This window comes from Eleginops maclovinus, chromosome 21 (genome assembly GCF_036324505.1).
Source record: "Eleginops maclovinus isolate JMC-PN-2008 ecotype Puerto Natales chromosome 21, JC_Emac_rtc_rv5, whole genome shotgun sequence".
Classification (NCBI taxonomy): Eukaryota; Metazoa; Chordata; class Actinopteri; order Perciformes; family Eleginopidae; genus Eleginops; species Eleginops maclovinus.
In genome coordinates, this window is record NC_086369.1 from 609,851 (window position 1) to 637,518 (window position 27,668).

General features: G+C 43.3%; 1 protein-coding gene across 2 annotated transcripts in view; it reads right to left on the minus strand.

Moving 5' to 3' along the window:
* malrd1 (MAM and LDL receptor class A domain containing 1) overlaps positions 1-20,694 on the minus strand; it is a 33,619-nt gene extending 12,925 nt beyond the window's left edge. For both annotated transcript variants that reach the window (XM_063912301.1, XM_063912300.1), the window contains exons 1-19: positions 20,445-20,694; positions 19,558-19,680; positions 19,391-19,473; positions 19,153-19,308; positions 17,425-17,521; positions 15,997-16,134; positions 15,503-15,649; positions 13,650-13,755; positions 12,662-13,029; positions 12,059-12,489; positions 11,737-11,824; positions 11,472-11,651; positions 10,941-11,097; positions 10,301-10,457; positions 10,108-10,218; positions 8,635-8,848; positions 8,290-8,537; positions 7,102-7,390; positions 892-1,137 (exon numbers count right to left, since the gene is read on the minus strand). In XM_063912301.1, coding sequence (XP_063768371.1) covers positions 892-1,137; positions 7,102-7,390; positions 8,290-8,537; positions 8,635-8,848; positions 10,108-10,218; positions 10,301-10,457; positions 10,941-11,097; positions 11,472-11,651; positions 11,737-11,824; positions 12,059-12,489; positions 12,662-13,029; positions 13,650-13,755; positions 15,503-15,649; positions 15,997-16,134; positions 17,425-17,521; positions 19,153-19,308; positions 19,391-19,473; positions 19,558-19,680; positions 20,445-20,601 — 3,496 coding nt within the window. In that variant the 5' untranslated portion in view covers positions 20,602-20,694. The remainder of the gene's footprint in view (positions 1-891; positions 1,138-7,101; positions 7,391-8,289; positions 8,538-8,634; positions 8,849-10,107; positions 10,219-10,300; positions 10,458-10,940; positions 11,098-11,471; positions 11,652-11,736; positions 11,825-12,058; positions 12,490-12,661; positions 13,030-13,649; positions 13,756-15,502; positions 15,650-15,996; positions 16,135-17,424; positions 17,522-19,152; positions 19,309-19,390; positions 19,474-19,557; positions 19,681-20,444) is intronic.
* Positions 20,695-27,668: the final 6,974 nt, after the last annotated feature.

The window sequence follows — 27,668 nt, forward strand, 5'->3', positions numbered from 1 at the left end:
TCTCTCTCTGACACACTGGGGAGAAGCTCATTGATTGACTCATGAATTAAACATGGTGCCGAGCAGACTGGGTTTAAACAGTTGGAAATTTGGAAGTCAGTTTCATTTACTGTGATGCTACAAAACCCCCCAGAAGGGAGGCTGCACTCGATGGAAATCCCAAGAGGAGAACAGAAATGAACTTCCTTTATAATGGTCAAACTTTGACGGTTTAAAGCTAGCTTACACTTGCTAACGTTAGCCTACGTGATGTAGACATTAGTAAATGTCTATAAAGGACTGTGGACTATTTCATATTATTTAATGGTTAGGCTTCAAATATATATCTTGAGCCAGGGTCATAACACGGACCACAGAAGTAAACTTGAGCTGATGATATAACAACTGAGTTAACTAGCGACATGCTACGGAGCTGGCTAACATGTGGTACTTATAGTGTTATAACAGTGTAATAATGGGTCTAATAACAGTGTAATAATGGGTCTAATAACAGTCTAATAATGGGGTAATAACAGTGTAATAATGGGTCTACTAACAGTGTAATAATGGGGTAATAACAGTGTAATAATGGGTCTAATAACAGTAATTGAACAAGCTAGCTACTTGTTATTAACATGTATTATAATCCTAACGTTAGCTCAGTTGCGTGCTGAGCAAATAGTACGTTTTAAACACACACACACACACACACACACACACACACACACACACACACACACACACACACACACACACACACACACACACACACACACACACACACACACACACACACACACACACACACACACACACACACACACACACACACACACACACACACACACACACACACACCCCTTGGTTTTGAACATTGTGTTAAAGTGCATGAAGGAGATCTCGAACACGCACCCCGTTCGCCCCCCAGCGTGTGATCGTACGGAGGCCGGATGCTCTTCACAGATCCCGTCCCCAGCGTCCAATCAAAGTTGTCGGCCACGGAGCTCTTCCAGCCACAGCGGCCATCCTCAAAGGTGCAGGAAGTCCCACAATGCTTTTCATCAGAGCCGTCGCTGCAGTCCTCTGTGAAGTCACAGCTCTGACCCGGGGTGAAGCAGCCGCCATTTTCACACGGCAGGAGGCCTGGAGGACAGGAGCCTGGGAACAGGGGACACAAAATAACATTAGTACAGTAATATGTTCCCTGCAAGGACAAAGGGAATGTTGACTTTGGTCTGGTGGCTAACACATGCTAACCACAGAACAGACTTAGGGGTCGGAGGTCAAGATAATACGAAGGGGAATACTAGCCTATTACCTTCTTTGCTGAGAGCTAGTTTAGCTTGTTTGATAGCATTCTCATGTCTGTATGGTAAATATGTAGCTACTGTACTGCAAGCAAACCATTAGCTTAGCATAAAGACTGAAACAGGGTGAGACAGCTAGCCTAGCTGTGTCCAAAGGGAACAAAAGCTGCAGTATTTGCACAGTTTAACCAATAACTTGTTAATAGATGAGCTTCAGATGCTAGGTTGTTTCTATTCCTTTTTGATACCGCCAGGCTGGCATCTCCACCTGTTTACCACCTTTATGCTAAGCTAAGCTAACTACAGTGGTATGCAAAAGTTTGGGCACCCCTCTGAGATTTCATGACAATTTGCTTTTCCTTTATAATAGAAGATCACAGCAACAACATTTGTTTTCCTACAAAGATGTAGACGTTTTAGTGTTTTCCAGACCAAAATTCTTAGGGTAGCATTACATAGTTTTATTATAATAAAATAAAATGCAAAAAATGGGATGTGCAAAAGTTTGGGCACCCTTATAAATAGCATTCATTTCAACACCTGTACGGATTTATAGCTGACAGGTTGCTGCACAAAATTGCTTTGATTAGCTCATTAGACCTTCAATTACAAAGACAGGTGGAACCAATCATGAAAAAGGCTATTTAACATAGGTAATAGCTGGCTGTGCCTGGCCTAGGTTCTTTCTTAGGGAGTGGCAAGATGGGGACCTCAAAACAACTCTCCACTGACCTGAAAGCTAAGATAATCCAACATTATAAATTAGGAGAAGGGTACAAAAAATTATCTGACAGGTTTAAACTGTCTGTCTCCACAGTCAGAAACGTAGTTGTGAAATGGAAGGCCACAGGAACAGTCCGTGTGAAGGAAAGATGTGGTAGGCCGACAAAAATAGGGGAAAGGCACAGGCGAAGGATGGTGAAAATGGTCACAGAGAAGCCACAGACCACCTCCAGAGAACTACAACAACATCTGGCTGCTGATGGTGTAGTTGTTCACCGTTCCACAATCCAGCGTACTTTGCACCAGGAAGAGCTCATTGGAAGGGTGATGTGCAAAAAGCCTTTCCTGAGTGTTAATCACAAGAAGAGTCGCATGAGGTATGCAAAAGCACATCTGGACAAGCCAGAAGCATTTTGGAACAAAATACTGTGGTCAGATGAGACCAAGATTGAGTTATTTGGTCATAACATGAACAGGTATGCATGGCGAAAAAAACACACTGCATTCAATGAAAAGAACTTGTTGCCCACTGTAAAATTTGGTGGAGGATCTATCATGTTATGGGGCTGTGTGGCTAGCACAGGTACTGGAAAACTTGTTAAAGTTGAGGGCCACATGAATTCCTTACAGTACCAGGAGATTCTTGACAAGAATGTTCTAGAGTCAGTCACAAAGTTGAAGCTACGCCGGGGTTGGATTTTTCAGCAGGACAATGATCCTAAGCACCGATCAAAATCCACCAAGGAATTCATGCAGAAGCACAGGTACAATGTTCTGGAATGGCCATCCCAGTCCCCAGACCTTAACATCATTGAAAATGTATGGATTTATTTGAAGAAGGCTGTCCATGCACGGAGGCCAAGAAACCTGACTGAACTGGAGACGTTTTGTGTGGAAGAATGGGCCAAAATACCACCTGCCAGGCTTAAGGGACTTGTCTGTGGCTACAGGAGGCGTCTACAGGCCGTTATTGCAGCAAAAGGAGGCAATACTAAATATTAATGGAATTATTTCTTAGGGGTGCCCAAATTTATGCACATGCCTATTTTTGTTTGAATGCACATAAACATGTTTCTGTTTGACCAATAAAAGTTATTTCACTACTGAGATGTTTCTGTTACCATAAGGTATAACATATGTTAAAATGAAGTTGCTGCTTCAAAAGCTCAGCAAGTGACAAACTGATGCAGTGGTTTTCCTAAGGGGTGCCCAAACTTTTGCATACCACTGTATATGATGGCTGTAGCATCATATTTACAGAGAGTGACATAGATTATCTCATCATAGTTGCAATTAGAAAGCAAATAGGCCTTAGCATGCTTCATAAAATGCTTAACTAAAACAAGTGTCCCAGTGTCATTGCTGAGGTTAGGGAGTCGTGGTTAGGACAGACAGAGGACCACAGTGGGTCGGTGATCTGCTTCTTTTGACGCCATGCATTCCTGCAGGGTCGGTGCTTGTGTTTCAGGGAGATGAGGCGTGAAGAAGAAGAGGGGGTCCCTGTAAGTAAAGGAGAGGAAGAAGTCCCTCCTTATCCTTTGTTTCTCTTCAGATGCACAGAACCAGAAGCAATGTGACGGAACAAAAGGCATCTAGAAAGCCAGGAGGCTAATGCTAATCACTTTCCCTCAGTATTGGAAAGTAACGGAGTACAAGAATTTCCATTTTGTTGTACGTTTTACTTTTATTTCACTAAAATTTGGTCAAAAATAGTGTCATTTTTATATCATTATTATAATACCAGGCTGTCGTTAATGAAAAGTATATTTAAAAAGGATTCCACTAAGTTTTCTAATGGAGAAAACCAACATTTCCACAGCTGAGGGTAAAATTGACCGGACTTCCTTCTGTGGATTGATACGACAGCACAGTCCCTTCACCTTTAGCAACGGTTTGTTCTCCTTAGCAACGGTCTGTTCTCCTTAGCAACAGTCTGTTCTACTTAGCAACGGTCTGTTCTCCTTAGCAACAGTCTGTTCTACTTAGCAACGGTCCATTAGTGGAAATTAAAAGACCTCTGGAAGCTCCCAATTGACCAATCAGAATTGAGTATTCAGTCACATTTTGAATGCAGGACTTTAACTTTTAACGGAGTATTCCTACACTGCGGGATTATTACTAATACCACTTATTTTTATCTGTCTTTCTCTTTTTTAATAAAGTATAAATGACTCCCTGTCCTTCTCTGCCCCGATGCATGAAACACAGAATGACAGCGAAAGCATCAAACTGCATCGCTCTTACACGATGCTTTGTCTGATATGTCAACCTCGCACAAAGCTGTCAAACTCAAGGCTGTCCAAACTAAGATGAAGATGGATCTACGGTACCAGAGGCCACTGAGGACTCATGTCATTGCTCTTGTTTCAAGACAATATCAGTGTTTCTACACCACAGTAGAGAGGTTTCTTATACATCAGGCACCTGATTTATCCCAGAAAAACAATCCTCACCTCCATAATAACCCCTGTAGTACACTTAGAAAGCAGAGTGTGTGTGGCTGGGACACACAGCAAAAGTCTTCTTTTTAGCCACAGCAGGACAATTAGAGAGAGAGCCACAGGCGAGATGATAAGGAGGAAAATGAAACCGCCATTGAAACCTTAATTAACGACCACTGAGACCGGAGGGACGTCTCTCCATTTCTCTGCTACTGACTTTAATATACTTCCATTATTAATAAGAGGAGAGATACGGTCTTGTACTTCAGCACAAATGCAGTAACAGTGAGACTCTTTCCTCTGAATCTTCGTTGTAATCTCTAAAAGCTACAGATCTGCAAATGTATCTTTAAAATGCATAATTTCTGTGGATGTTTCTGCATTATTCCAGTATTTCTCAACACCTATTGCAGTTTAAAATGACTATTGGAGAGTCTGTTATTTTAGTTTCTCTCCCACACTGACACAGAAATGTGCAGTTAAATGTGTAAGTGCATTAATATTCTTTAGCTATTTACACTGATAAATAACCATGATAAATGATAGTGATGTCAGTAAGGATAAAATGAACATTATTATTATTAATTTGTCTATAATCATGCAGGATAACGAGTGAGTATTGAGCACACGTGTGGACTATTTCTCCTTTTTGTTTGCAAGATTGCAATACATAATTAGAAATATTTAGGTGTTTGAAAAGGTGTGTATAATGCAATACAAGCTATTCATTAATTACAGTTTAAAGAAAATATTCTCAGGTGCTCTTAGCTCGAAAACCAGGAAATATAAAGCAAAGGCTGTTAAAAATAATGGATAAATGAAGCGATAAATATCAGTTGTAACACCCGTTATCATACACTGATTTAATCCCAGTAGTGTCCTTTATTGAAACGTAGTTATTAGTTATCAGCTGTATTTTGGGAAATATTGATATGGGATATTATTCCTGCTGCTCGCTTTGCTCCTGAAGGGAGGGAGACGTTGGCTTCAAAGACGCCTTTGGTTTATTGCTTATCATTTGCATGCATTTCATTTGCTGTCTTAATCTGTTACAGTTGTGGCTCTAAATGTCATAATGCAGATGAGCGTTTGTTGGAATTGCAATATTTGCCGTGTGTTTTGCATGTGCCTGCAGAGACACCTTAACCTCTGCATACAGAGTGTTTGCAGGTATTCTACCCAGATAAAACCACACACCTTAAGGATAAAACTGGTGGTTCACCCCTCCATCCCTGCTGTGTTACAGAATGAAACAGGAGGAAGAAGCCCCGGAGGCTCTGCGGTCTGTAATCACAGCTCCGGCTGTCTCTCATCAGTAAGACTGAGCAGACTCTCCCTCAGCAGGGTTTAACGGCGGGATGAACTCCGCTGTCAGGGCAGCCGTGTTACTCCCTGTCTAAACCTTCAGGAAAGAGTCCCTGCCCTTCTGCTCTCACACATCCACCTCTATATCCATCATGATTCCCAGAAGAGAAAGCACTTCTTCTCCTGCCTTTGCAATATGTCTTTCTCCTCAGCACAGTAATCCTCAGCTGCTCACAGCAAACAGGACAGAGTGTATCAGCTTGTTTTCTCCAATAAAGTGGAGGTAAATCTTATTCAATCAAGCATCAACTCGATAGGTACGTGAGGAGACTCTGTTTGAAGAGTTTTAGTGAAGACATCAAACAGAGGAGATGATAGGTGAGATGCTAACAGTGTCAACATGGAGGCATCATTAGACCTGTGTTACAGAGCTGTCTGCTGAATGATTAATACCCTGACTCTGTGGGGGGTCTCTCTATTCAGATGGAGAGAGACAGCCAGGAAAATGTCTAAAATCACACTCTGCTGCTGCTGGACAGACGCCTTCACCAGCTCGACTGAAAACACCATTTCATCGTCACTGAGCACAGCTCTGCTCTGCAGGCAATCAATTTAATAGACCAATTATACTCTGAGTAACAACGACAATAAATCAGCTCTTGTTTTTCTGTCCCTCCCGTCTTAAAGGGGTCCCTCATAAAGAATGTGAGGCTTGCAGACGAGCTGCTAATGGATAATTAGTTCCTGTGTCTGAGATACAGACGAAGATGGGGATTCAGTCAGAGCTGAGACAGAATGGAGGGTTTAGTTTCTGTACAGAGCAGATCTGCAGAGAGGCTTTTCTCGCTCCTGTGTGTGTGCATGTAAATGGCCTGCAAAGGCTAGAATCCCTGTGCCCTTCCAGAGGGAGTAGTTAACCTAGAGACGACCCACACATTTGCAGAACGTCCTCCAAGTTAGTGCTGAGTTTAATATCGTTTTATGCATCACATCCATGTCTGAAACTGCCAATTTTCTCCCATTCACTGAAGACAATGTTCCAGTAATTCTCTTACTGCTCATCAGAGGTTCACTTTTACAAATGCATGCCACTAAAAGTGCAATTTAATAATGTAATATAGTCCCTAAAGGGTTTCTTCAGTGATTTACTAAAAGCAGGGGGATGACTGCCAGCACAGCACTCTGTCACACTGCAATCAGAACGCTGCATTGTTCTTTCAGGAGGAATAATGCATCGCTTCCAATCTGAAGTTGTTTGCAGTACGAGGTGCTGCAGTCCTTTGCTGAAATGCACAGGCTTTTGTTGTCCTGCTACATGCCTGTTTGTATATTAAACAAGTGTATACCTGCAGGAGGAAGAGGAGTGTAGCTCTCTTCTTCATGTGAGGAGGTGAGCAGACATCCCGAAGACAAGCTGATGTCGTCCAGGCAGATATCCCCCTTTTGGTTTCGGCCCACCATGCCCTCAAACACCACCTGAAAGTCTTCCTCGTGGCTCAGCTGGACCTCCATCCTCTGCCACGAGTGACCCTGGTCCCCCGTCAGGTTCAGCAGCAGATCGAGACCTGCTTTACTTCCTCTGAACACACTGAGGGTCCCGATGCCTTCTCCGGACATGTGGAAATAGAAACGCACCTGGACAGAGAGGAGAAAGAGGAATGTGTCAGAAATGTCTGTACTGGCTTCCAAAACTCAAAGGATAGTCAACATGTTACTGTTTACTCATAAAGCGCTAAACAGGTGTGTGTCTGGCTACTACAGGGACATCTATTCAGGTACACTCTGCTTTCTCCCAATTACCACTTTCCTTTCCCAGAATAAGACGGAAAAAGTTTTGGAATGAAAGGGATGATTAAGGTTTAATCACGTCTCTAAATCATTCACTTCTAGTCCCATTCTTCATTAAAGCTCAGAGAGAAATGCAGTCCCTCCATCAGCCGGCACTGAGGCGCTTATATGATGTTTTTTTTAACAAATTGCTGCACACCATTCTTCCCAGGAGAGCGCTTGCCCTTCCTCTCGCCCCCCCCCCCCGCTCAGCCCTCCCTCCCTGCAGTGTAATTGGTGCCTTTTTGCCGGCTGTGTGATTGATTGACAGGTCCAGAGAGGGATGTGACAGATGAGACGCACAGAGCAAGCGGAGCTGTCAATCAAGGCATCACTCCCAGCTGAGCGCACACACACACACACACACACACACACACACACACACACACACACACACACACACACACACACACACACACACACACACACACACACACACACACACACACACACACACACACACACACACACACACACACACACACAGCGGAATCGACCATCTCATGCACACAAATTGTAATTGCTTGTTTAGTTGCAAAACGTTTGAATAGCTGGCTGAGAGAACTGGTTCAACATGGATCCTGGTATTAGCTTCCCTGTTGGGAGTTAGAGGAGCGGGTCGATACCCCCGTAGTAAATATGAGGAGAGAGCCTTTAGCATGCTAGCTGCTCATAAAGTGAACGTAATATTTCCCGGATGCCCTCACCTTGCACTGGTTGCTCCGGCGGCTCAGCAGCGGTCCTGTGATGCGGGCGGAGTCTCCGGCTGCCTGGGGGAAGGACCCCTCCAGGTACAGGTAGTGTCCGGATGGGTCTCTGAGGGTGTGGTCACTGGACGGCCCGGTGCCACCTGTGGAGGTGCTGCCGGCTTTAATCAGCCAATCGAAATCATCCAGACGGCTCTGACGCCACGAACAGAGGTCAAACTCAAAGCTGCAGCGTGCACCGAAGCCCTCTGAAACACAGCGGGGCAAACAGGAACACATCTCTGTTATTATCTGTTCATTATCCAACTAAATAGAGCTAGAGATAGATGTGAAAAGGGCCCTCACGGCAGATGTAGGGGTCCTCATCCGAGTTGTCCCCGCAGTGGTTGATGAAGTCACACAGCTGATCCAGAACGATGCAGCGCCGGTTGCTGCAGGTGAACTGATCAGGTGTGCAGGGCTGGTCTGAGGGGGGAGGAGGGGGGCAGTGCAGGAAGCTGACGTCATCGATCACCACGTCGCCCATGTAGCTGATCCCCCGCTTAGCCCTGAACACCACCTGACACAGGAGGGGCGCACCTCATAAGACATTTTCCATTGACAGTGCCTAAAAAACCTAAAACTCCCCCCAAATAAACAACCACTACAAACAACCACTTTAAATTAAAGCACAGTTTTTGCTGGAACTATCACAAATGGTATTATCATAGACTCTTTTTCTACAGGGACACTGCCCCCCCTAAAACCCTGCCCTGAGCAAAAGCTGCCCTATTCAACTCACATTTTCTTAAGAAACAACATATGCATTGTAACCTGCTCAAGTTAGTGATGTTATTCTGCAGACATTTCATGAAAAGGGCACCTGGACATGAAAAGGGCGCTTCTGGGAGTGAAGAAGCCCTTCAGGTGCAGAAGGGACCATCGGTGCATGTCTCAGGATATGACAAAGGTTAATGTGCATCACTGGAAATGTGCAAAGGTCGTGATATTTGGTCAAAGAGACGCTGTGACAGCAACCTGAAGTCGCGCGCGCGCGCGCACACACACACACACACACACACACACACACACACACACACACACACACACACACACACACACACACACACACACACACACACACACACACACACACACACACACACACACACACACACACACACACACACACACACACACACACACACACACTAGACTGAATTAGACTCAATCAATCCATCGATCATCAACCCAATTTAGCCGGGCGTCACTGGAATTAGGCCAATTACACTGATGTGCAGAGCTGTCTTCTTAAATTAATGTCAATAATCTGAGTCACAGTCTGCTCTGGTATGATGACACTGGAATACATATGTCAGAAGTTCTGAAGTTGAGAATAAAGCATATCCCTATAGGAATGAATGGGATATCGACGTGAACAGAGCTCGAAATCGCCGAAATTGGAGGTCGTACTGATTGGGCATACTTTATCATATGTAAAAGATGAAAAGTTTGAACAGCTCTTCAGACTCTCCTATTTATTGGACTAAAAGGGTTTTTCGATAGATGGAACGGTTTTCCTAAAATCACAGTTTAAGTTTTGTGAAGTTTTCCGAGCGTTTCAGATTTCTTATAATGGGTGTGTATGGGGCGGAATGTTCAGGGCTGGCAGGTCACCATGGTAACCTTGTTGCTGGGCAGTTTTCAAACTTTCTCTACCACTCCTACTTTTATTAATGCTGGTGATAAGAGTAACTTTGTGGTTATATTTCCAGATTAAAAACATTGATATGAACCCTTATATTGCATTTAAAACGATTTGAAAGTATATGTACAGACCTGGAAGTTGTTTGCAATGCCTATAAACATTTCCCCTCGCCTCCATTTGTGTCCCTGATTGCCAGACTGAGACCAGACCTCATGAGAGGTGTTTCCGTACTTCAGCAGCACCTGCAGAACAAGACTCTGATTAACCCCCTTTAACCCGGATCATTTTCTCCTGCTGAACGCAGTGTTTTTCCCCCAGTCTTACCTGCAGGGATCCCACTGTGAACCCGCTCATGTGGTACCAGAAGACCAGGGTGCATTGTGGTCCGGTGGAGGAGATAACAGGCGTCTGCAGGACGGTGGTTTGAGCGTAGCCGCCGTTTGAACTGTCAGCGCATAAGTACCAGCCCTCTGGACTGCCGCTATCAGAGAAACAAACAGAACCGTATAGCTGAATGAAGCAGCTCCTCATAGCACCGGTCTCATTACCATTACCAAGCTCCACATCCAGCCAGCTTTAAGCTGACAATTAATATAACATGCAATATGAGTTTTGCAGTAATGCACTTTTCCTGCTTCACTTCTTTTATTTCTCATAAGACGTGCAGCTCCCCTTGGGTTAAATAAGGCTCCATTTCACTCAGGCTTTATTGATCCGGGGTGCAACAGAAGGGAGGAAAGGTGGAGGAGAAATATGGCTGTAATGTAATGGTCAAGGTGTCATTTTCTGCTCTCCCTGGACTCAATAAAACATAGATAAGGACAATTAGGTCAAAGTAGATCGGTTAACTGCAAATTGGACGAGTCGTTTTGATTGTAGAGGAGTAAAAAGGGATCCATTGGACCAGGGAGATGCTACCTCCAACAGAGACATCCCTGCACCACTCTATGCTTCTGGTACCTACAGTGTGTGGTCATTAATGGGTCTGTGGTTCTGCTCTCCATCATGGATGCCCTCCCCTTGAACAGGTGACCAGCGAAATGCGTGAATCGAGTTCAGAGAGGAGTCGTCGCTCTGCCAGCCACAGGTGTCGCCGCCTTCAAAATCACACTGTTCCCTCACTGGAGTATGAGGAAGAGGAATGAGTAGAGAAATGTGGGAAATATTAGACACAGTGCGGTAAATATACCGTATAAAAGTCTGAAAAAGTTGTTCTTCTTCTTGAATTCTGAGGAAAATGTTTAAAGAAAATCTGAATAATGAAAAAACACGAGCTAAGAGATGACTGTATCAGATGAGTTGTTTCAGTAGCCACAAAAAAGAGTCTGAGATTAGATTTAAAGTCAGAAACAGGTCAGAATTATGAAATTAATCATTGATTTCTATCTATATAAAATGAAAATAAATCCATTAATAATGCCTGAGTGTAGGCTGGTGAATCAGTAGAGAGGGACCGGAAACATTAGACACAGTGCAGTAAATATAAAAGCATTACCACAGTTTAACTCATCTGAGCCATCAGAGCAGTCCCATCTGAAGTCACACACTCCGCTGTTGGGAACACACTGCCTGTAAGACCCACATGCAAACTGTCCATCAGGGCAGATGTGGGGCGGAACAGTGGGGGGGGGAGTGGTGACTGCAGGGATGGTGGTATTAGCATCGGGGAGATTACCTGAGAAAAAGAAAGGCGGGAAACACAGGTGAAAAAGTGAAAACAGACCTTTAAAGAGAGTATTATTGATGGAGTCGTTACTCACCATCATGAGGTTCACAGTCCAGGAAGGAAAGGTCATCGATGGCGATGTCTCCGTTAAAATCATCTCCGACTTTTCCCTCAATCACAATCTGACAAAGAGAGAAATGTATGTATTTTATGGGCTGGACCTTAAGCAATACTACATACACTTCACTTTGCAATTTTGAGATTAGCTTTAAAAAGGCAGAAAAAAGTGGAATTCTGGGAAAAATGCAGTAAATTTAAAGTCAGTTATCCGACTTCTACGAATAATAATAAATAAACAATAAATAATCTCCAAATAAAACCTACAGTGACCCTAACCCTCTTCCTGCAGCGGTTACCTGGAAAGGCCTGGCGCTGGTGAGGTAGAGGGTCTTCCGGTGCCACAGGTTTCCTTGCGCTCCGTACCGGACCCACAGCATGTGTCCGCGGCCTTCAGCGGCGGTCCTCATGTACACGGCCAGGCAGAACACGTGGGACCCGAACATATGGTAGTGGAACCGGAAAACGCAGTGGTTCCTGCCCCCCCGCTGGACGGTGGGTCTGAAGACCCGGCTCAGCAGCACGGCCGAGTCTTCAAACTCCTGGGGGGACGAGGACTCGATGTATAGGTAGTGTCCGGAGCTGGTGCCCAGCGTGTGGTCCTTCCAGGGCCCTGTGTTTATGGTGGGAGTCGGGCCCTGGATACGGGTCCAGTCGAACGCGTCCCCCCCGCTCTGCTCCTGTGACCAGCTGCACAGCCCGTGTTCAAAGCTACACTGCAGCTCCGGAGCTGTGGCGGGAGATTTTGATGTGTATTTACTTCACTATTGGTTCAAATATTGGTCTTTTGTTGTTCTGGAGCCACAAAATCCTTCACATCACAGTCACATCCCTAAACAAAATCAGTTGGGATCTTATGTAAAGACCTAAATACTGAATATTTAAAACTATGACACACTCACAACAGCCCTGCTCGTCAGATCCGTCTCCACAGTCGTCCACGAGGTCGCAGAGCTGCAGATGCTCCACACACGCCTTGGTTACTGTGCAGTGGAAGTGTGTGTGTGCCGGACACGCCTTCACAGCGGGGGGCATCGAGCAGTTCCTGAAGGTCACGTCATCCAGGGCGGAGACGCCGTCGAACACGCCGAGACTGATCTTACCCAGGGCGATCTGGAAGGGCTGGGTGATGCGTCCCAACTGCACGGTGACCGGGTTCCAGCGGGGACCCTGATCGTAGAACGTCTTCCAGATCACCGTCTGGTTCTGGTCTCCGTCGATCCGGAGGTACATGTCTGCAGCCCCCACGGAGAAACCAGAGTTATAGTGCCTGGAGAGGAGGAAGGGGAGATTGAGATGACAAATATGCAGCGATGCAGGCTTTCTGTGGGGTAGAGAGGTGCAGGAATGAGTCCTTGACCTAGTATTTTACCACTTCTTGTCCCCTGGTCTGGAGGTCAATGGTTAATTGAATGAGTTTTTCGTTGCTAGCCTGATATAAGGTCTGTTGTTACACAAGCTGAGGGGGTTTTACCGTCTTGTTCTACGACATAAAACACATCATCGCTGCTCTTCTCTATTACACTAATGGATGGATTTCCTTACGGCAGACTCTGTTATATTCTTGCTGGGTGTAAAGCATGAAGGATCCTGACAGAAGAAAGTGAAATATATTAAACCTGCAGCCCTTCCCTGCCAAAAGGTACGCCTCCAATCATCCAGTGGAAAATAAAATCTGTCATTACACTAACTTTTAGGGGCCATAAGGCTGTCAAAACGAGACAAATTTCAGGTGCGTTTCCTCTCACTGTAAAGTAAGATATGGGGGAAAGGATGGTTGGAGGAAAGGGAAAAGGACTGAGAGAATCCCAAAGACAGAGAGCAGAAAGTGTGACATTCTGCTTGAGATAATGATGGCTTTCTAGAGGAGGAAGCGACAGTCTTACTCACCAGAAGCTCATGCTACACCCGGAGGCCGACTGCTTGAACCAGGGTCCTCGGAGGACAGCCTTTGGATAAAGACTGCTGCTGTTCTTCAGTATGAACATGAAATGGCCTGGAGAAACAGAGGTGATAATTACTATTCACACCATGTTGTTCAGACTGCCAGACAGTGAATCACCTTGGAAAAACTGATGCAGACTTTTAAGAAGAACATCCACTAATCTGCTAAATCGCTCTTTGCTGTTGTTCCAATGTGGGTCAATTTCATCCTCTCAGAAACGTCACTGCCTCTGGGGTTTTGGTGCATAACAATATAAAGTAAGTAAGGATAAACAGAGTCTTGTTGATGATGGATCAGAGGGAAATTGCAAAGCTACAGTAACAACCAGGCTGTGCAGAGCTCAGTCGCAGCACACCATCAACTTCAAAAGCCTGAAAAACTGCACAAACAACACAGAGACTGGATTAAAGTCAAGCCTTTTGGGGTTTATTGGCTAAAAGCTGTTTAATCCTTAACTTATTCTATAACTAATATACAACAAATGCTTTTGCTTTGTGCATAGAGTCATCAACTTTATTATCCTTCACCTGCAACAGAAAACATATTTTTATGAACTAGTGAGCCTGATAATAAAGCTAGCTAACGAAAGCTAGCTAACAGCTAAAAGGATAGCAAATGTTATTTAGTTTGTTAAGTAGATAGCTAATCTCATATGAGGTTTTGACCCATCTTCATAAGACATCTAATACCTAACCATCCCTAACTATTTTTACTTAGTGTCTGCCTGACAATCTCCAAACAATGTCACACCAAGTCTCGTGGAGTTTGTGCTATCTACTTAGCAAGTTAGCTTTAGCAGGAGTTTTTTTTTCATTCCTGTTTGTGACTAAATGTAACTACTGCTTCATCTAGTTAGGTAAAATAACATACTGAATGTATAGGGTGCAGTTTATTAAGGATATTACAGGTAACACAGACAGGAAAAATAATAATTATATTGGTTTTAGATGCTCCATTAAACCCATCAGCTGGGCAGCTATTAGCAGCTTTTTGATAGCATGGTAAAATATAGTCTAGACTCTATGGGTAATATGTCAAAGTTAGCTTCCTAGATTTTGACCTAGTATGGAGTTAAGATGACACAGAGAAAAGTACATTTACATTTTACAACTTAGAGACAGTTTTCTGTGTTCTGGCTGCTTCCACTCCACATGAGGAGGTGTGTTGAAACCAGAGAGTTTTTTAGCTGCCAAGTCAACAGTTTGAGCACCACCAGATACCTGCACACGGCTCTGAATCATGGACGGTCGCAGGCATATTTTCCCAACCTCCGAGCAGATGCTCCCACCAGGATACGTGTCATTTCACACAAATTGAAAAGTGTGTGAAGAAGATTCCCAGAAACATAAGAGGGACAGTTTCTCCAAATCTGAGCGTCTTCTCACAGCGTGTTCACACTGCAACAGATGGGGCTGCTATAAAAACCCTCTGTTATTAAATCAGTTTACAGCCTGACTTCTTGTGAAATCCATAAATCCATCCCTAAAAATGTAATGTTTTCTGGAAATGAGATTGAGAAAGAAGATGACATTGAAAATATGAAGTGTGTGAGGGGGTGTTATTATGCAGCATGGGTACAGCATATGTGAATTTCCTCTCCATTATTCAGGTGGCTGAGAAAGCATTCCTCCATGGAGTAGTTTATCTATCAGAACACACAGTCCAGGGATTTTCCTTCCCTCCACAAAACCTTGATTTGACCCACAGATAATATTTGTATTTCTGACCGAACACTCTGGACACACAGATACCATCTCATCCGCCTCTTATAGAAGGATGCAGTTTAGGCTGGGTGTACCTTTAGTGCTGTTGGTGGAGTGGTCCAGAGGGGGCGGGTGGTAGTCGGGAGGAACCTCCACAGAAGAACCTCTGACCCAGTCGAAGCCGTCTCCGAGGGTGAGCTCATACCATCCGCAAGACCCGCCCTCAAAGTCACACTCAGAGGCTGAAGGACAGAGACAGAGACAGAACATTATTTGGCACATTTTGACTTAATGAAAGCTCAATAAGGGTCTTTGTTTACTCCTGGAACACAGTGACATCTCAACAGAACACTCACACTCCTATCGGCTCGCACTCCAACACACTGTACCTGATAGGCTAAGGGGCAGGACATTTACAATTCGAATGAATTCCCTTCTATATCCTGGATTTATTTAGCATTTTGCAAGGTTTAATTCACGATGTCAGCGGTCACAGGGACATGAATATATATCCTCAGCCTGCGCTCGGTCACTTGTGTAAACAGGATTTGGATTATTTGACCGGGTTACTTGGCAACAAGGGTCTTACGGCAGCTTGCTTCGTCCTCTCCTCGGGGACAGTGAGGGGTGAAGTCGCACACTTTGCTCTCCTCGATGCACTCCCCATCGCTGCAGGGAAACATGGAAGGAGGGCAAACAGGAAGAGGAGGCGGAGGAGGACTGCTCTCTGCAACAGAAATCCAAACTGAAGGATCAATACAATCCATACTACATTGTGCGATTGCAGGAGATCATGCTATCAAACAGCTGTACTCGTTTTGACTCCTCAACCATGTTCTGAATACTGATAACAGACACTAATTGATGAGTTCATCACAGAATAACAGAGCATCAGAAATAGTGCTTACTTAAGGTTTTCCTGCAGTGTGGGGTTTATTTATGTGTGTTGCGGCTCAGCGGGAGCACTTGATGAAGCACCCTGCACTCGGACACCGTTTCTGCATGTTGCCTTGGTGATATACGGATGTTTCAGCCGTGAGAAGCACAAACCACCCCATATTTATAGCCGATATTACTCACTTTATATAGGGTGATGTCCCTGGTCTCTGACAGTAAAATAAAAGTTCAGTTTTATTGATTTTTTCTCGAGGCTAAGACCTGTGGATAGCAGGTTTCTCTCTGGAGGAGCATCAAGGCCACTGGAACTAATGTCCCAGCTTTTAGTTACATATGAAAGCAACACATGCATGCAAAGCTTTAATTGCAAGAAACAATATATATATTTTAAGAGAAATCTCATAATAATTCACACCAGAGAAGATCTGCAGGCGAGCTGTCCGACCTGGATGATTTATTTAGGAAACATCACATATTTATTTTCAGTATTATCCCCAGACTTCGCTCCAGTTTCAGTTTCTTCTTGCCTACAGCTTTACAGATTTTCTCACTCCAAATGACTACATGCTTTGTGCATGCGGTCTGAAGCTTTTTGCCGTACTGAATTAGTGGTTGGAATATCTCTCAGTGCAGCTCTGGGTTGAGTAAAGAGTGTTAAATAAGAGCAAAGCGTGACAGTCTCTTAGCTTCAATGAGTCCCAGAAGATTTAAAAAGCATACTCTGTGAGATGTTATTATATAAAAAGCATAAAACCTGGCCATGAACAGCAGTGCACGGAGCTGCATCCTAAACTCACAGCTCCAGTTCTGTAGAAATAGAGCTGCAGTCCTGCTAATATTGATCATGTGAACTTCTTTTATTCCTCTACAGTTGAGCGTAATCTCCCATAACACACAGCTAATGTAGTCACTCTGCAGCTGAGCTCATTTACATTAATCCACCCTGATCTCCCATGAGTGCCTTTTTAATAAGAAAAACGCTTCACAGGAGTCAGTATCTGATTCTGGATCTACAACTGATTTTAATTAATCCCACCCATTAGAGTCTTCCTGTTATCAGCATTCAGGACATGTCTGTGGATGTCTGTTATTGTGTGGTGATATTATTTAAAGGCAGTACCAGGAGCAGTCACACAGCCGGGACTAAAGGACAGGTCATCGATGGCCACAACCTCAGAGGCTGGGCTGTCAGAAGGAAGTCGACCACAAATCAAAACCTGGAGACAAAAGACAGGCTATAAAGGAACTACAGCACGGTCACATGATTTCACGTCTCCACCGCTAAGCTAAAGGAGGCTAATGTTGGGCTATAAAGGAACTACAGCACGGTCACATGATTTCACGTCTCCACCGCTAAGCTAAAGGAGGCTAATGTTGGGCTATAAAGGAACTACAGCACGGTCACATGACTTCACGTCTCCACTGCTAAGCTAAAGGAGGCTAATGTTGGGCTATAAAGGAACTACAGCACGGTCACATGACTTCACGTCTCCACCGCTAAGCTAAAGGAGGCTAATGTTGGGCTATAAAGGAACTACAGCACGGTCACATGACTTCACGTCTCCACCGCTAAGCTGAAGGTGGCTAATGTTGGGCTATAAAGGAACTACAGCACGGTCACATGACTTCACGTCACCACCGCTAAGCTAAAGGCGGCTAATGTTGGGCTATAAAGGAACTACAGCACGGTCACATGACTTCACATCACCACCGCTAAGCTAAAGGAGGCTAATGTTGGGCTATTAAGGAACTACAGCACGGTCACATGACTTCACGTCTCCACTGCTAAGCTAAAGGAGGCTCATGTTGGGCTATAAAGGAACTACAGCACGGTCACATGACTTCACATCACCACCGCTAAGCTAAAGGAGGCTCATGTTGGGCTATAAAGGAACTACAGCACGGTCACATGACTTCACATCACCACCGCTAAGCTAAAGGAGGCTCATGTTGGGCTATAAAGGAACTACAGCACGGTCACATGACTTCACGTCTCCACTGCTAAGCTAAAGGAGGCTAATGTTGGGCTATAAAGGAACTACAGCACGGTCACATGACTTCACGTCTCCACTGCTAAGCTAAAGGAGGCTAATGTTGGGTGAGAACAACCAAAAACACATTCAGAAAACCATAGACTTCCAGACCAGGGGGACAGGAAGACTCCAGAGTCACAAAGCTAGCCAGCTCTTTACATCTCATTTCCTCTGGCTGTCACACATCTGCTCTGATCAAAGTCCACTGAACAGCTTTATCTGCACCACAGTTATATAACCCTTCATTGATTACTGACCTAAATGGGTGGGATGTGTCAGCCTGGGTGATTGGAACATGCACTCAAATACACCATTTCTATTGGTCAAACTACACAGGTTTGCTTCCTGAAGATAAATTAAGAAATCTCAATAGGTTTATATATGATCTATTCATTAAAGATTTGAACCAGATTCTCAGAAAATGTTGGATATTTTCATAGAAAGAGGTTTTTTTCGGAGCTCTAAGAAGTATTTAATCTCATCACAGATTAGACTCTAGGCTGCAAGGATCTTAATTATAAGACACAGTTAGAGAACAACAGAGTCAGTGCAATCAATTAAACCCCCAATTAACTCAGGTGCTCCTGAAACACTACGTATATTAATGTAGGAAAAAGAGGAGAGATGACCTCTGTTTATCACTTTAACTGATTAACTCACTGACGGATGGTTAGGGGGACAGGATATACTGTGTGTGGGGGGTATGAACAGCAGGCTTTATAGAGACGGCCTCTGAAGGGTTCGGTTGGGTCAGTACCCCCTCTGCTTATAGACAGACCCAGCTAATTTCAGTTTTATAGTCAACTGTGACCGACCTGAAAACTGTGATCGCTGGAGAATGTAATTGATATCCGCTGCCACGTTTCCCTCTGTGGTTCTGAGAGTTTCCACACCTCTTTGTTCTGGCCCAGTGTCTGAACCAAGACCTGGGGATCTGCACGATCCACCCCGACATAAAGGTAGAAAGTCACCTGTTGGGTAAGGAATGAAAGGTATAACCAGCTGCTGAGATAGGATGTGATGGTTGATGGTTCTGTTGGAGGACTTTCTCACCTGGCAGGTTTTACTGGGCAGGAAGACGGGACTGATCAGGTCTGCAGTGGTTCTGTTTCCGGGGGAAAGGGACAGGAAGTGGGCTGAATGTGGATTTGGAGATACACAGAGGTGTAAGGTAAATGCTTTGAGTTTAAAATAGATTCACAGAGGTAATAATGTCCTACCTGATGTGTTGGTGTGGTCTTGTTTGAGTCCAGGAGCCTCAGTTGTTCTGATCCATCCGAACTCTGAGCTCTGGATCAGGTCACAGAATCCATCCTCAAAATCACACCTCTTATATCCAGAGCCTACAACAACAACAAAGACCCATTTCAGCCTATGTTTGCTGACCGTTTACATGCACAATAACCTTTATAACACACTACAGGAGAGGGAGAACCCTGACAGACATAATAGAGCCGCTTTAAGATGCTGGTTCTGCTCACAATGAAGGAACAGCAGCTCAGTATAAGCATGGCCAAACATGCTACAGAAGACTGAAAAGAATCAGGGATAAAACTGAATTTTAGTTTGCATGCAAGGCAGGATTAGCAATGATGCAACAAGCTGTAACTGGAAGAAGAAGCAGATCTGATGCTAAAAATAATACAGATAGATTTACCTAAAAAAGGTACTTAATCTAATGTATTTAGTTTATTTCCAGCACTGCAAAGAATTACACCTATATTACTGCCTATTTTAAGATACATAAAGCATTGAATATCCTCACAGAAGCATTATTGAATGTACTGTAGGTTTGAAAAGTGAAAGTACTCTTGTGCGTTAGGGTTACTTTGTTATCCTGTTTTAATTCATGAAAGAGCATTGTGGTTTGTCTATGTGGATCAAATTAAGAAACCTTGACTTGTCTAGCACATTGTCCACTCTGAATATATATCAGGATATGTGAAGTTATAGATGCAGGAGCTTCTTTTAAACCAGGTACAGCTGTAAAAAGTCTTGACAGTTGTGAGTGAGAGGCATTAATGGTACGTCATTATGCCCTGCACACCTGTTGAAAGTGGAAGTCAAATCAGTGACCAAATCATTTATTTTCTCCAGTTTTACTCACAGTTCTTCTCATCGCTGTAATCTCCACAGTCGTCCGTGAAGTCACACACATAATCCTGAGGCAAACACAAGCCCTGAGAGCATGTGAACTCCTGAGCTGAACACACTGCGTCACACAGCGGGGTGAACACCAGAGAGAAGGCCAGCAGCAGCATCATCTACTGTCTGTCCTCTAACTACAACACACTACCTACACCTCTGAGTACAGCATGTTGTTTTCAAGACATAAGAAGGCGTTTCAGTCGAGGGAGTGCTCGTCCTTACCGTGTACAAGTAGCTTAGGAGCTGTTAGCATGTTGTAAAGGGTCATAAATGGCTTTTATGGCTGTTACTCAATAAGGTCACTGTGCTAGTTTGTTTCCTCATGCTGGAAGCTCTGTTATGCTATAAGCTAAATGCTAACATGCTCACAATGCTATCATGCTCCTGTTTACCATATGAGTTCAGCATGCTAAATTAGCACTCCTTAATGGTGAAGCCAGAGGAGAGGACTAATGAATCAAATGCAAAGCAATCCATCCAATAGTTCAATTATTTAGATGTGTTCAAAGTAGAGAGCCGTGCTACTAGCATGGCTACAAACCAGGTTTATACTTTGAGTACTTTTATTATAACCACTGCTAGGAACCCTAAATCAACTGGAGAACTCTGACCATCCGTAAATGTGAAGAGGCTGCAGCTAGCCCTCTGTTTCCATCCCGATAAATCACATTACCTCCAAATGTAAGTGTGTGTGTTGAACCTACAGAGTAAATGAGGTCGGGGAACATGAACTGCTACGAGAGGGTCATTAACGCCATGTCCAACGGGGCTCGATCCCACTCTACAGAGAGGCATAATTTCATTTCACAGCAATCAATAAACACAAGACCTTAAAACAGAGGAGCCGCTACGAGAGCTGGTGAGGTTTGAATGAAATGAAACAGGGAAAAGATCACGTCTGTATCGACCTCTATTGGCAGCGGTAGTGAGAGTAAACTAAAAACTGTAAAGCAGAATGTGTCCTGGTTCTATTACAGTGCCAGGATGCTAATGGTGGCACCGACAGACGAATTACCCCATCCAATTAGCCAATGGGGAAGTCATTCAATCCAGTGCCATAAAGAGATGGAGTCCTAAAACCCACCTTCACCACTTCCTGTCTGGGAGTCAATGGTTTACTGGATGTGTTTTTGGTTGTTAGCCTGAAATAAGGTCTGTGGTTACATGACACTGTAGACCTGATATTTTCTGTGATTTTTAACCATCAGCAGCTGGAGTTATTCAACTTCTCTGCCATATTCTGGTTGATTTTTAATATAGAAAGCCCCTGGTGCTTACAGGGAAATGTAGGACTGATATTTTATTGGATTTCTGGTGATTTTTGTTCATTCAAAGTTATAAATTGTTGGCTTTTTGCTCAAATAATGCTTAATTCCAGTCTAAAATAACATGATTAACTTTCAGCTGCTGGAATAATTCATCTTTTTGAATAAACACATAAAGACTGAAGTAAAACAAATATCTGTCCTTCCTCTTCTGCCTCACAGCTTATGAATTCTTAAGAACCCTTGCGATGCAGTTCTCCTTCCTGAGCGAAACAAAGGTCGCTTTAAGCACAATACAAATTCATCACTGACGTCCCAGAGGCTGGCCCGAGCGGTGGGGCCATTTGTCAAACAATTCAACTAATCCATTTCACACACATCGTTCTGTACACATTAAAACAGAGGTGTGATTAAATGCTGTTCCCGTTTGTAACTGCACTGATTGCTGTTTGCCCTTGTGTTGATGCTGAGTAATGCAGAGTGGGAGGTTACCCTCACAGCAAAATGAGTTTAAAGCCCCAGGATGTACAAATGGATTCTACCTGGTGTGTTTATTAAAGCACTACTCCGGTTATGCCCTGCAGGAAATCTTTATTTTCAATCAGTTACACACTGCATGTTCCCAGAAACATTTCCATTCAGTAGCAGTGGAAAAAAATGACTCTATGTGACTCCCATTTCGATCGGGAATGTAGCTTTAGGAGAGAAAGAGGAACCAGGTGTGTTCATTCTTCTTCATAATCACCTTCTTCCTTCTGGGGCAGTACTTTAAGAGTGTGTTAATTAGAACAAATCTGGGTTTGCAGTGCTTTCAATTGTACTCAAGCTGAGGCTATGTGCCGCACAGGCTAATTTAGAAAGTTGCAGGGTTACCCAGACAAACAACGTCACCACTGCTAAGCTAAAGGTGGCTAATGTTGGGCTATAAAGGAACTACAGCACGGTCACATGACTTCAGGTCACCACCGCTAAGCTAAAGGAGGCTAATGTTGGGCTATAAAGGAACTACAGCACGGTCACATGACTTCAGGTCACCACCACTAAGCTAAAGGAGGCTAATGTTGGGCTATAAAGGAACTACAGCACGGTCACATGACTTCACGTCTCCACCGCTAAGCTAAAGGAGGCTAATGTTGGGCTATAAAGGAACTACAGCACGGTCACATGACTTCAGGTCACCACCGCTAAGCTAAAGGAGGCTAATGTTGGGCTATAAAGGAACTACAGCACGGTCACATGACTTCAGGTCACCACCACTAAGCTAAAGGAGGCTAATGTTGGACTATAAAGGAACTACAGCACGGTCACATGACTTCACGTCACCACCGCTAAGCTAAAGGAGGCTAATGTTGGGCTATAAAGGAACTACAGCACGGTCACATGACTTCAGGTCACCACCACTAAGCTAAAGGAGGCTAATGTTGGGCTATAAAGGAACTACAGCACGGTCACATGACTTCAGGTCACCACCACTAAGCTAAAGGAGGCTAATGTTGGGCTATAGAGGAACTACAGCACGGTCACATGACTTCAGGTCACCACCACTAAGCTAAAGGAGGCTAATGTTGGACTATATAGGAACTACAGCACGGTCACATGACTTCACGTCTCCACCGCTAAGCTAAAGGAGGCTAATGTTGGGCTATAGAGGAACTACAGCACGGTCACATGACTTCAGGTCACCACCACTAAGCTAAAGGAGGCTAATGTTGGGCTATAGAGGAACTACAGCACGGTCACATGACCTCACGTCTCCACCGCTAAGCTAAAGGCGGCTAATGTTGGGCTATAAAGGAACTACAGCACGGTCACATGACTTCACGTCCCCACCGCTAAGCTAAAGGAGGCTAATGCTAAGTTTTTTCCGGTTTTTAGGACTCATTCCTGCACCACACTCTTTCTGCAACCCTAAATCCATGTATCCACTGCTGAGAGATGTTATAACAACAGCTGGGTTCAGGGCTGACAGTGTACCTGTAGGAAACGCTTCACTGAGCACAGTATGAGTGTGAGGATGTGCAGGAAGCAGCCAGAGTGTTGATGAACGATCTCTAAGAGGACTGAGACAAAAGCCACACTGCATTAAACAGCTGATTCTTATGCATCACATTTGCCAGATTTTTATCTTGCCACCTGTCCTTATCTGAGAGGCACTCTGCCAGAGTACTTCTACTCAGAAGAAAGTCACACAAAGTATTACAGGAAGCTTTTTATAACTGTAGTGCGTCATCCGTCAAGTTTTTCATCTGAAGGATCTGCAGGCGACCCACTTCCATTCCTAAAAGGATAGTTTTGCATCAAATTGCATGTTTCTACTGCCTCTTGATGCTACCGTTATGCCTCTAAATGAGTAAAACTGCTACATTTCCATGCAATATTTGATTAAATTGACTTAGTTTCATTCCAGTCCACTGCAAAACACCTGCTTATACAATAACCAGCCAAATTTATAATTTACTTTTTGAAGATTCTGTAAATAATGCATCATATTTGGCATTTCAGGCCTTTCAACTGGAGGGAACACATGGATTTTAAGCCTTTGCAGACCATTAACATGCACAAAAACAGACTACAGGAGAGGGAATAACCCTTTAAGACCACAGAGAAAACATGGCAATGAACTGCAGCAACTCTAACCCAGACCACAGCTTGGACAAAAAGTCAAAATGTCTCAGCACCATTAGATGTGTTTTGCTCCACTGGTTCGGATGATTTAGGTAGACGGCCAGAGATCAGAGGGTTCCCTTTGTGTGTGAAGTTCACGGAGAAAAGGTTCAAGGAGTTTCCGACAGATCTGGCGCTTCCTCTCCGTGTGCCCCAGCAGCAGGAGTTGCTTTTAACTTGTCACACTCAATATATCACCTCTGTTACCGGCTCTGTTCAAGGGCACCGCTAACCAGAGTAACACACAAAGACCGCTCTGACATCGGGAATACAAACTACTAACTTTTAGGGCAAAAGCATTAATTGACCTTTCAAGTATTGAGTGCTAATTTACACCAATGCAACTTGGAAACAGGAAGCCCATTAGTAGATCTTTTAGGGGGTAACAAGATAAAGCCTTGTTATTGACTGTAATATCTCGATCTGAGACCAACATGCATTAAAAAGGAACAAATTGTGCAATCACACAGACTAAAAAGCATGCACATTTAAAATAAATCCTGATCAAAAGGTAAGAAATGTGTCTTTAACAGAAACAAAGTCATTTGAAGGAAGTCAGAGCAAATGCATCATTGTTAATTAACATCTGTAATTCCTCCACAGACACTGTATTTGTGTGCAGTATTGTTCATTTTGCATGACTTATGGTAACACGCATGCTATACTGGGGTTTATGTGATGGAGGAGTGGCTGGCTGGGGACATGCAAATGAAGCTGCAGAATATATAGGAAGACAGGCTTTCACTGACGCTTATATGACATGTGTGAGATGTCTGCACATCTAGGAAATTGAATTTGTCCGTGAATCAATTAGCAGGCACTGCAGTTATCTCTGTCAGGGGAGCGACAGTATTAATAGGGATTAATGTTTCTATTTATTTTTGAGGATAAGAAGACTGCAGGGAGAGTTTACAGCTGCAGGATGTTTGATTTAATGCATAAGAGGTTCAATCTCATGCATATAGTCTTGTATTTCATGTTTTTCCTTCTGCAGGATCAAACTTCACGAGAACAAGAAAAGGTATCTTTTGTATCCTCACTGTTCGTTGCCAGAGGCGTAAATCCTGCCAGTCTGTTGAGCACATGGTGTTTATTTCTCCAATACTCAGTACAAGAAATCAGCTTGGTCTCGATTCAGAAACAGGCTTAGTTCTAACAGATCGTCCTTCATGGAGGAGGGGAGACATCCAAAAATGTGATAATAAGCTGCCTGTTTAACAGAGGAGCCCTCAATGTCTAAATACCACATATGTAATTGATTCTGATTTCACTTCTAATTCATATTTTCTTTGAAAGAACGTTTTTTTTGTTAAGGATATTTCATGCTTTTTTTAAACTTTGTGCGACATTTCAAGATAAATAACTTGATATTTGGTCGTTTTCTTTCCTTTTTAATTTGTAAAACAACACAAATAGCTACTAAAGTGAACCTTAGAGACCATGACATGATGAAAGCCAACAGAACCCCTTCTCACATTCATACGGTGCTTTAATAAGATGATTGAAGTGGTGCTTATTAAACTGCTTTATATCAAAGACAGAAGTAATGAGATCTGCAGGTCACCTTAAGAGTAGGCAGTATAAATCAACTAAAAGCATCTTTATTTGTGTTGTTTATATTAATAGCAGCTGTTTGCCTGCTTGCGCCCTTTATAAAATAGGTCCTTCAGTCTCTAATAAAGAAAAGGTAACAAAACATCAATTAAAGCTGAGAAATAAATCCTAAACTTGAGTGAGCAGGGAGAAATTAGACTTCCAGGCGTGATATAAATCCAATTACTGATGGAGTATTCATCTGCATAATCAGAGCCAAACCAAACACTTTGAAGGTCATGTTATATATATATAAATAACCTAATAATAATGGAAATGGTCTTTATGGTATATGTGTACATGTGTATTTGTGTGTACTTTTTGTTGCTAGGCAGAGAAGCCAGCTTGCATGAGCTTTAGGCGCTATCTACTGGCTAATCTCACTATTGCAGGACACTCAATAATCACAAACCAACTTTCATAGCTCGTTAGCCATCCAATTTAATTCAAGTGGACCTTATTTTATTGAATATTTCACTCAGTTTCAATACCTCCTAGTGTATTGAGGCTGCTTACTTGACTCTGCAGAGCCTCCAGCTTAATCAAGGATCCCCAAACAACTTTCCGCCTGGTCTGTTTACCCTCCTTCTTTTCTAGGAAGAGGCACAGGGGCCATCTGTGCCAAGTTACGCAGTCTGAATCATCCACACACTCACTGCCTCTCTAACCACCAACACTTGTTGGCATGCTCCAGTTGCACGATATCCCTAAATGCACTTTAATGCACTGTGCTGCGACCTGTTGACAGAATAAATCTACAGTCAGGAGGATGCACTGCGTCGGCCTCCGCAGGCAGGAAACTATAGACAAGAAGCCGTGAAACAACAACTAGTAAGTGTGCCCTGTGTTCAGTGGTGGGTTAGGGAAAGTATATCTACAGTACTGGAGAACATTAGTATTTCAATTTTGTGCTGCTCTAACCTGAATACATTACAGAGGTAAATGTTATTTGATATATTCATTGAGAGCTGCAGTTATTAGTGAGTAAACCTAGAAAAATATTGTGTAATAATGCATTAGAATTCTGCTTCAATCTTCAGAGATATTAATGCAGAACTAACATATATAATGCTATAACACTTACTTACTAGCTTGAGAATAATCCTAGAGGACTTTTGTTTGTTATACTTTTAGTAAATATTGCTGATAACTGATCTGTGCTTTTTCACAAGATTTTGATGCAAGATATAATATTCTTTCTTGCAATGTATTACGGAATCTGAATATTTCTTTGGCTTTATTGTTTCTAAGTCATAGTATCTCCACACTGACAGTCTCTTTAAGGTTAAGAGTTGAGGGCTAAACTTGGCAGCAATGCTGGTGCTTTGTCAACGTGTCTAATATCTGAACCCCATGGTCCAGCATGAGGCAAAAGCAATTCCTAGTAGCATCTATATAAAGGGAGGGTACTAGGAAATACTTTTGCCTGATGTTAGACTCATAACGAGTGGTATATAAGCTGCTGTTATTAATATAAAACCCTAAATAAAACAACTATCAACTAAACAGTCATAGTTGATGGAAAAAACACTCCTAAATAACGATTTAATTACACAAATCAAGACTAAAAAGCCATGAAAGTAGGTTAAAAGTGCACACATTCACTCTATGCTTTAATTTATATAGTTATAAATATCCAAATTCTAAGTTCCACTTCACTG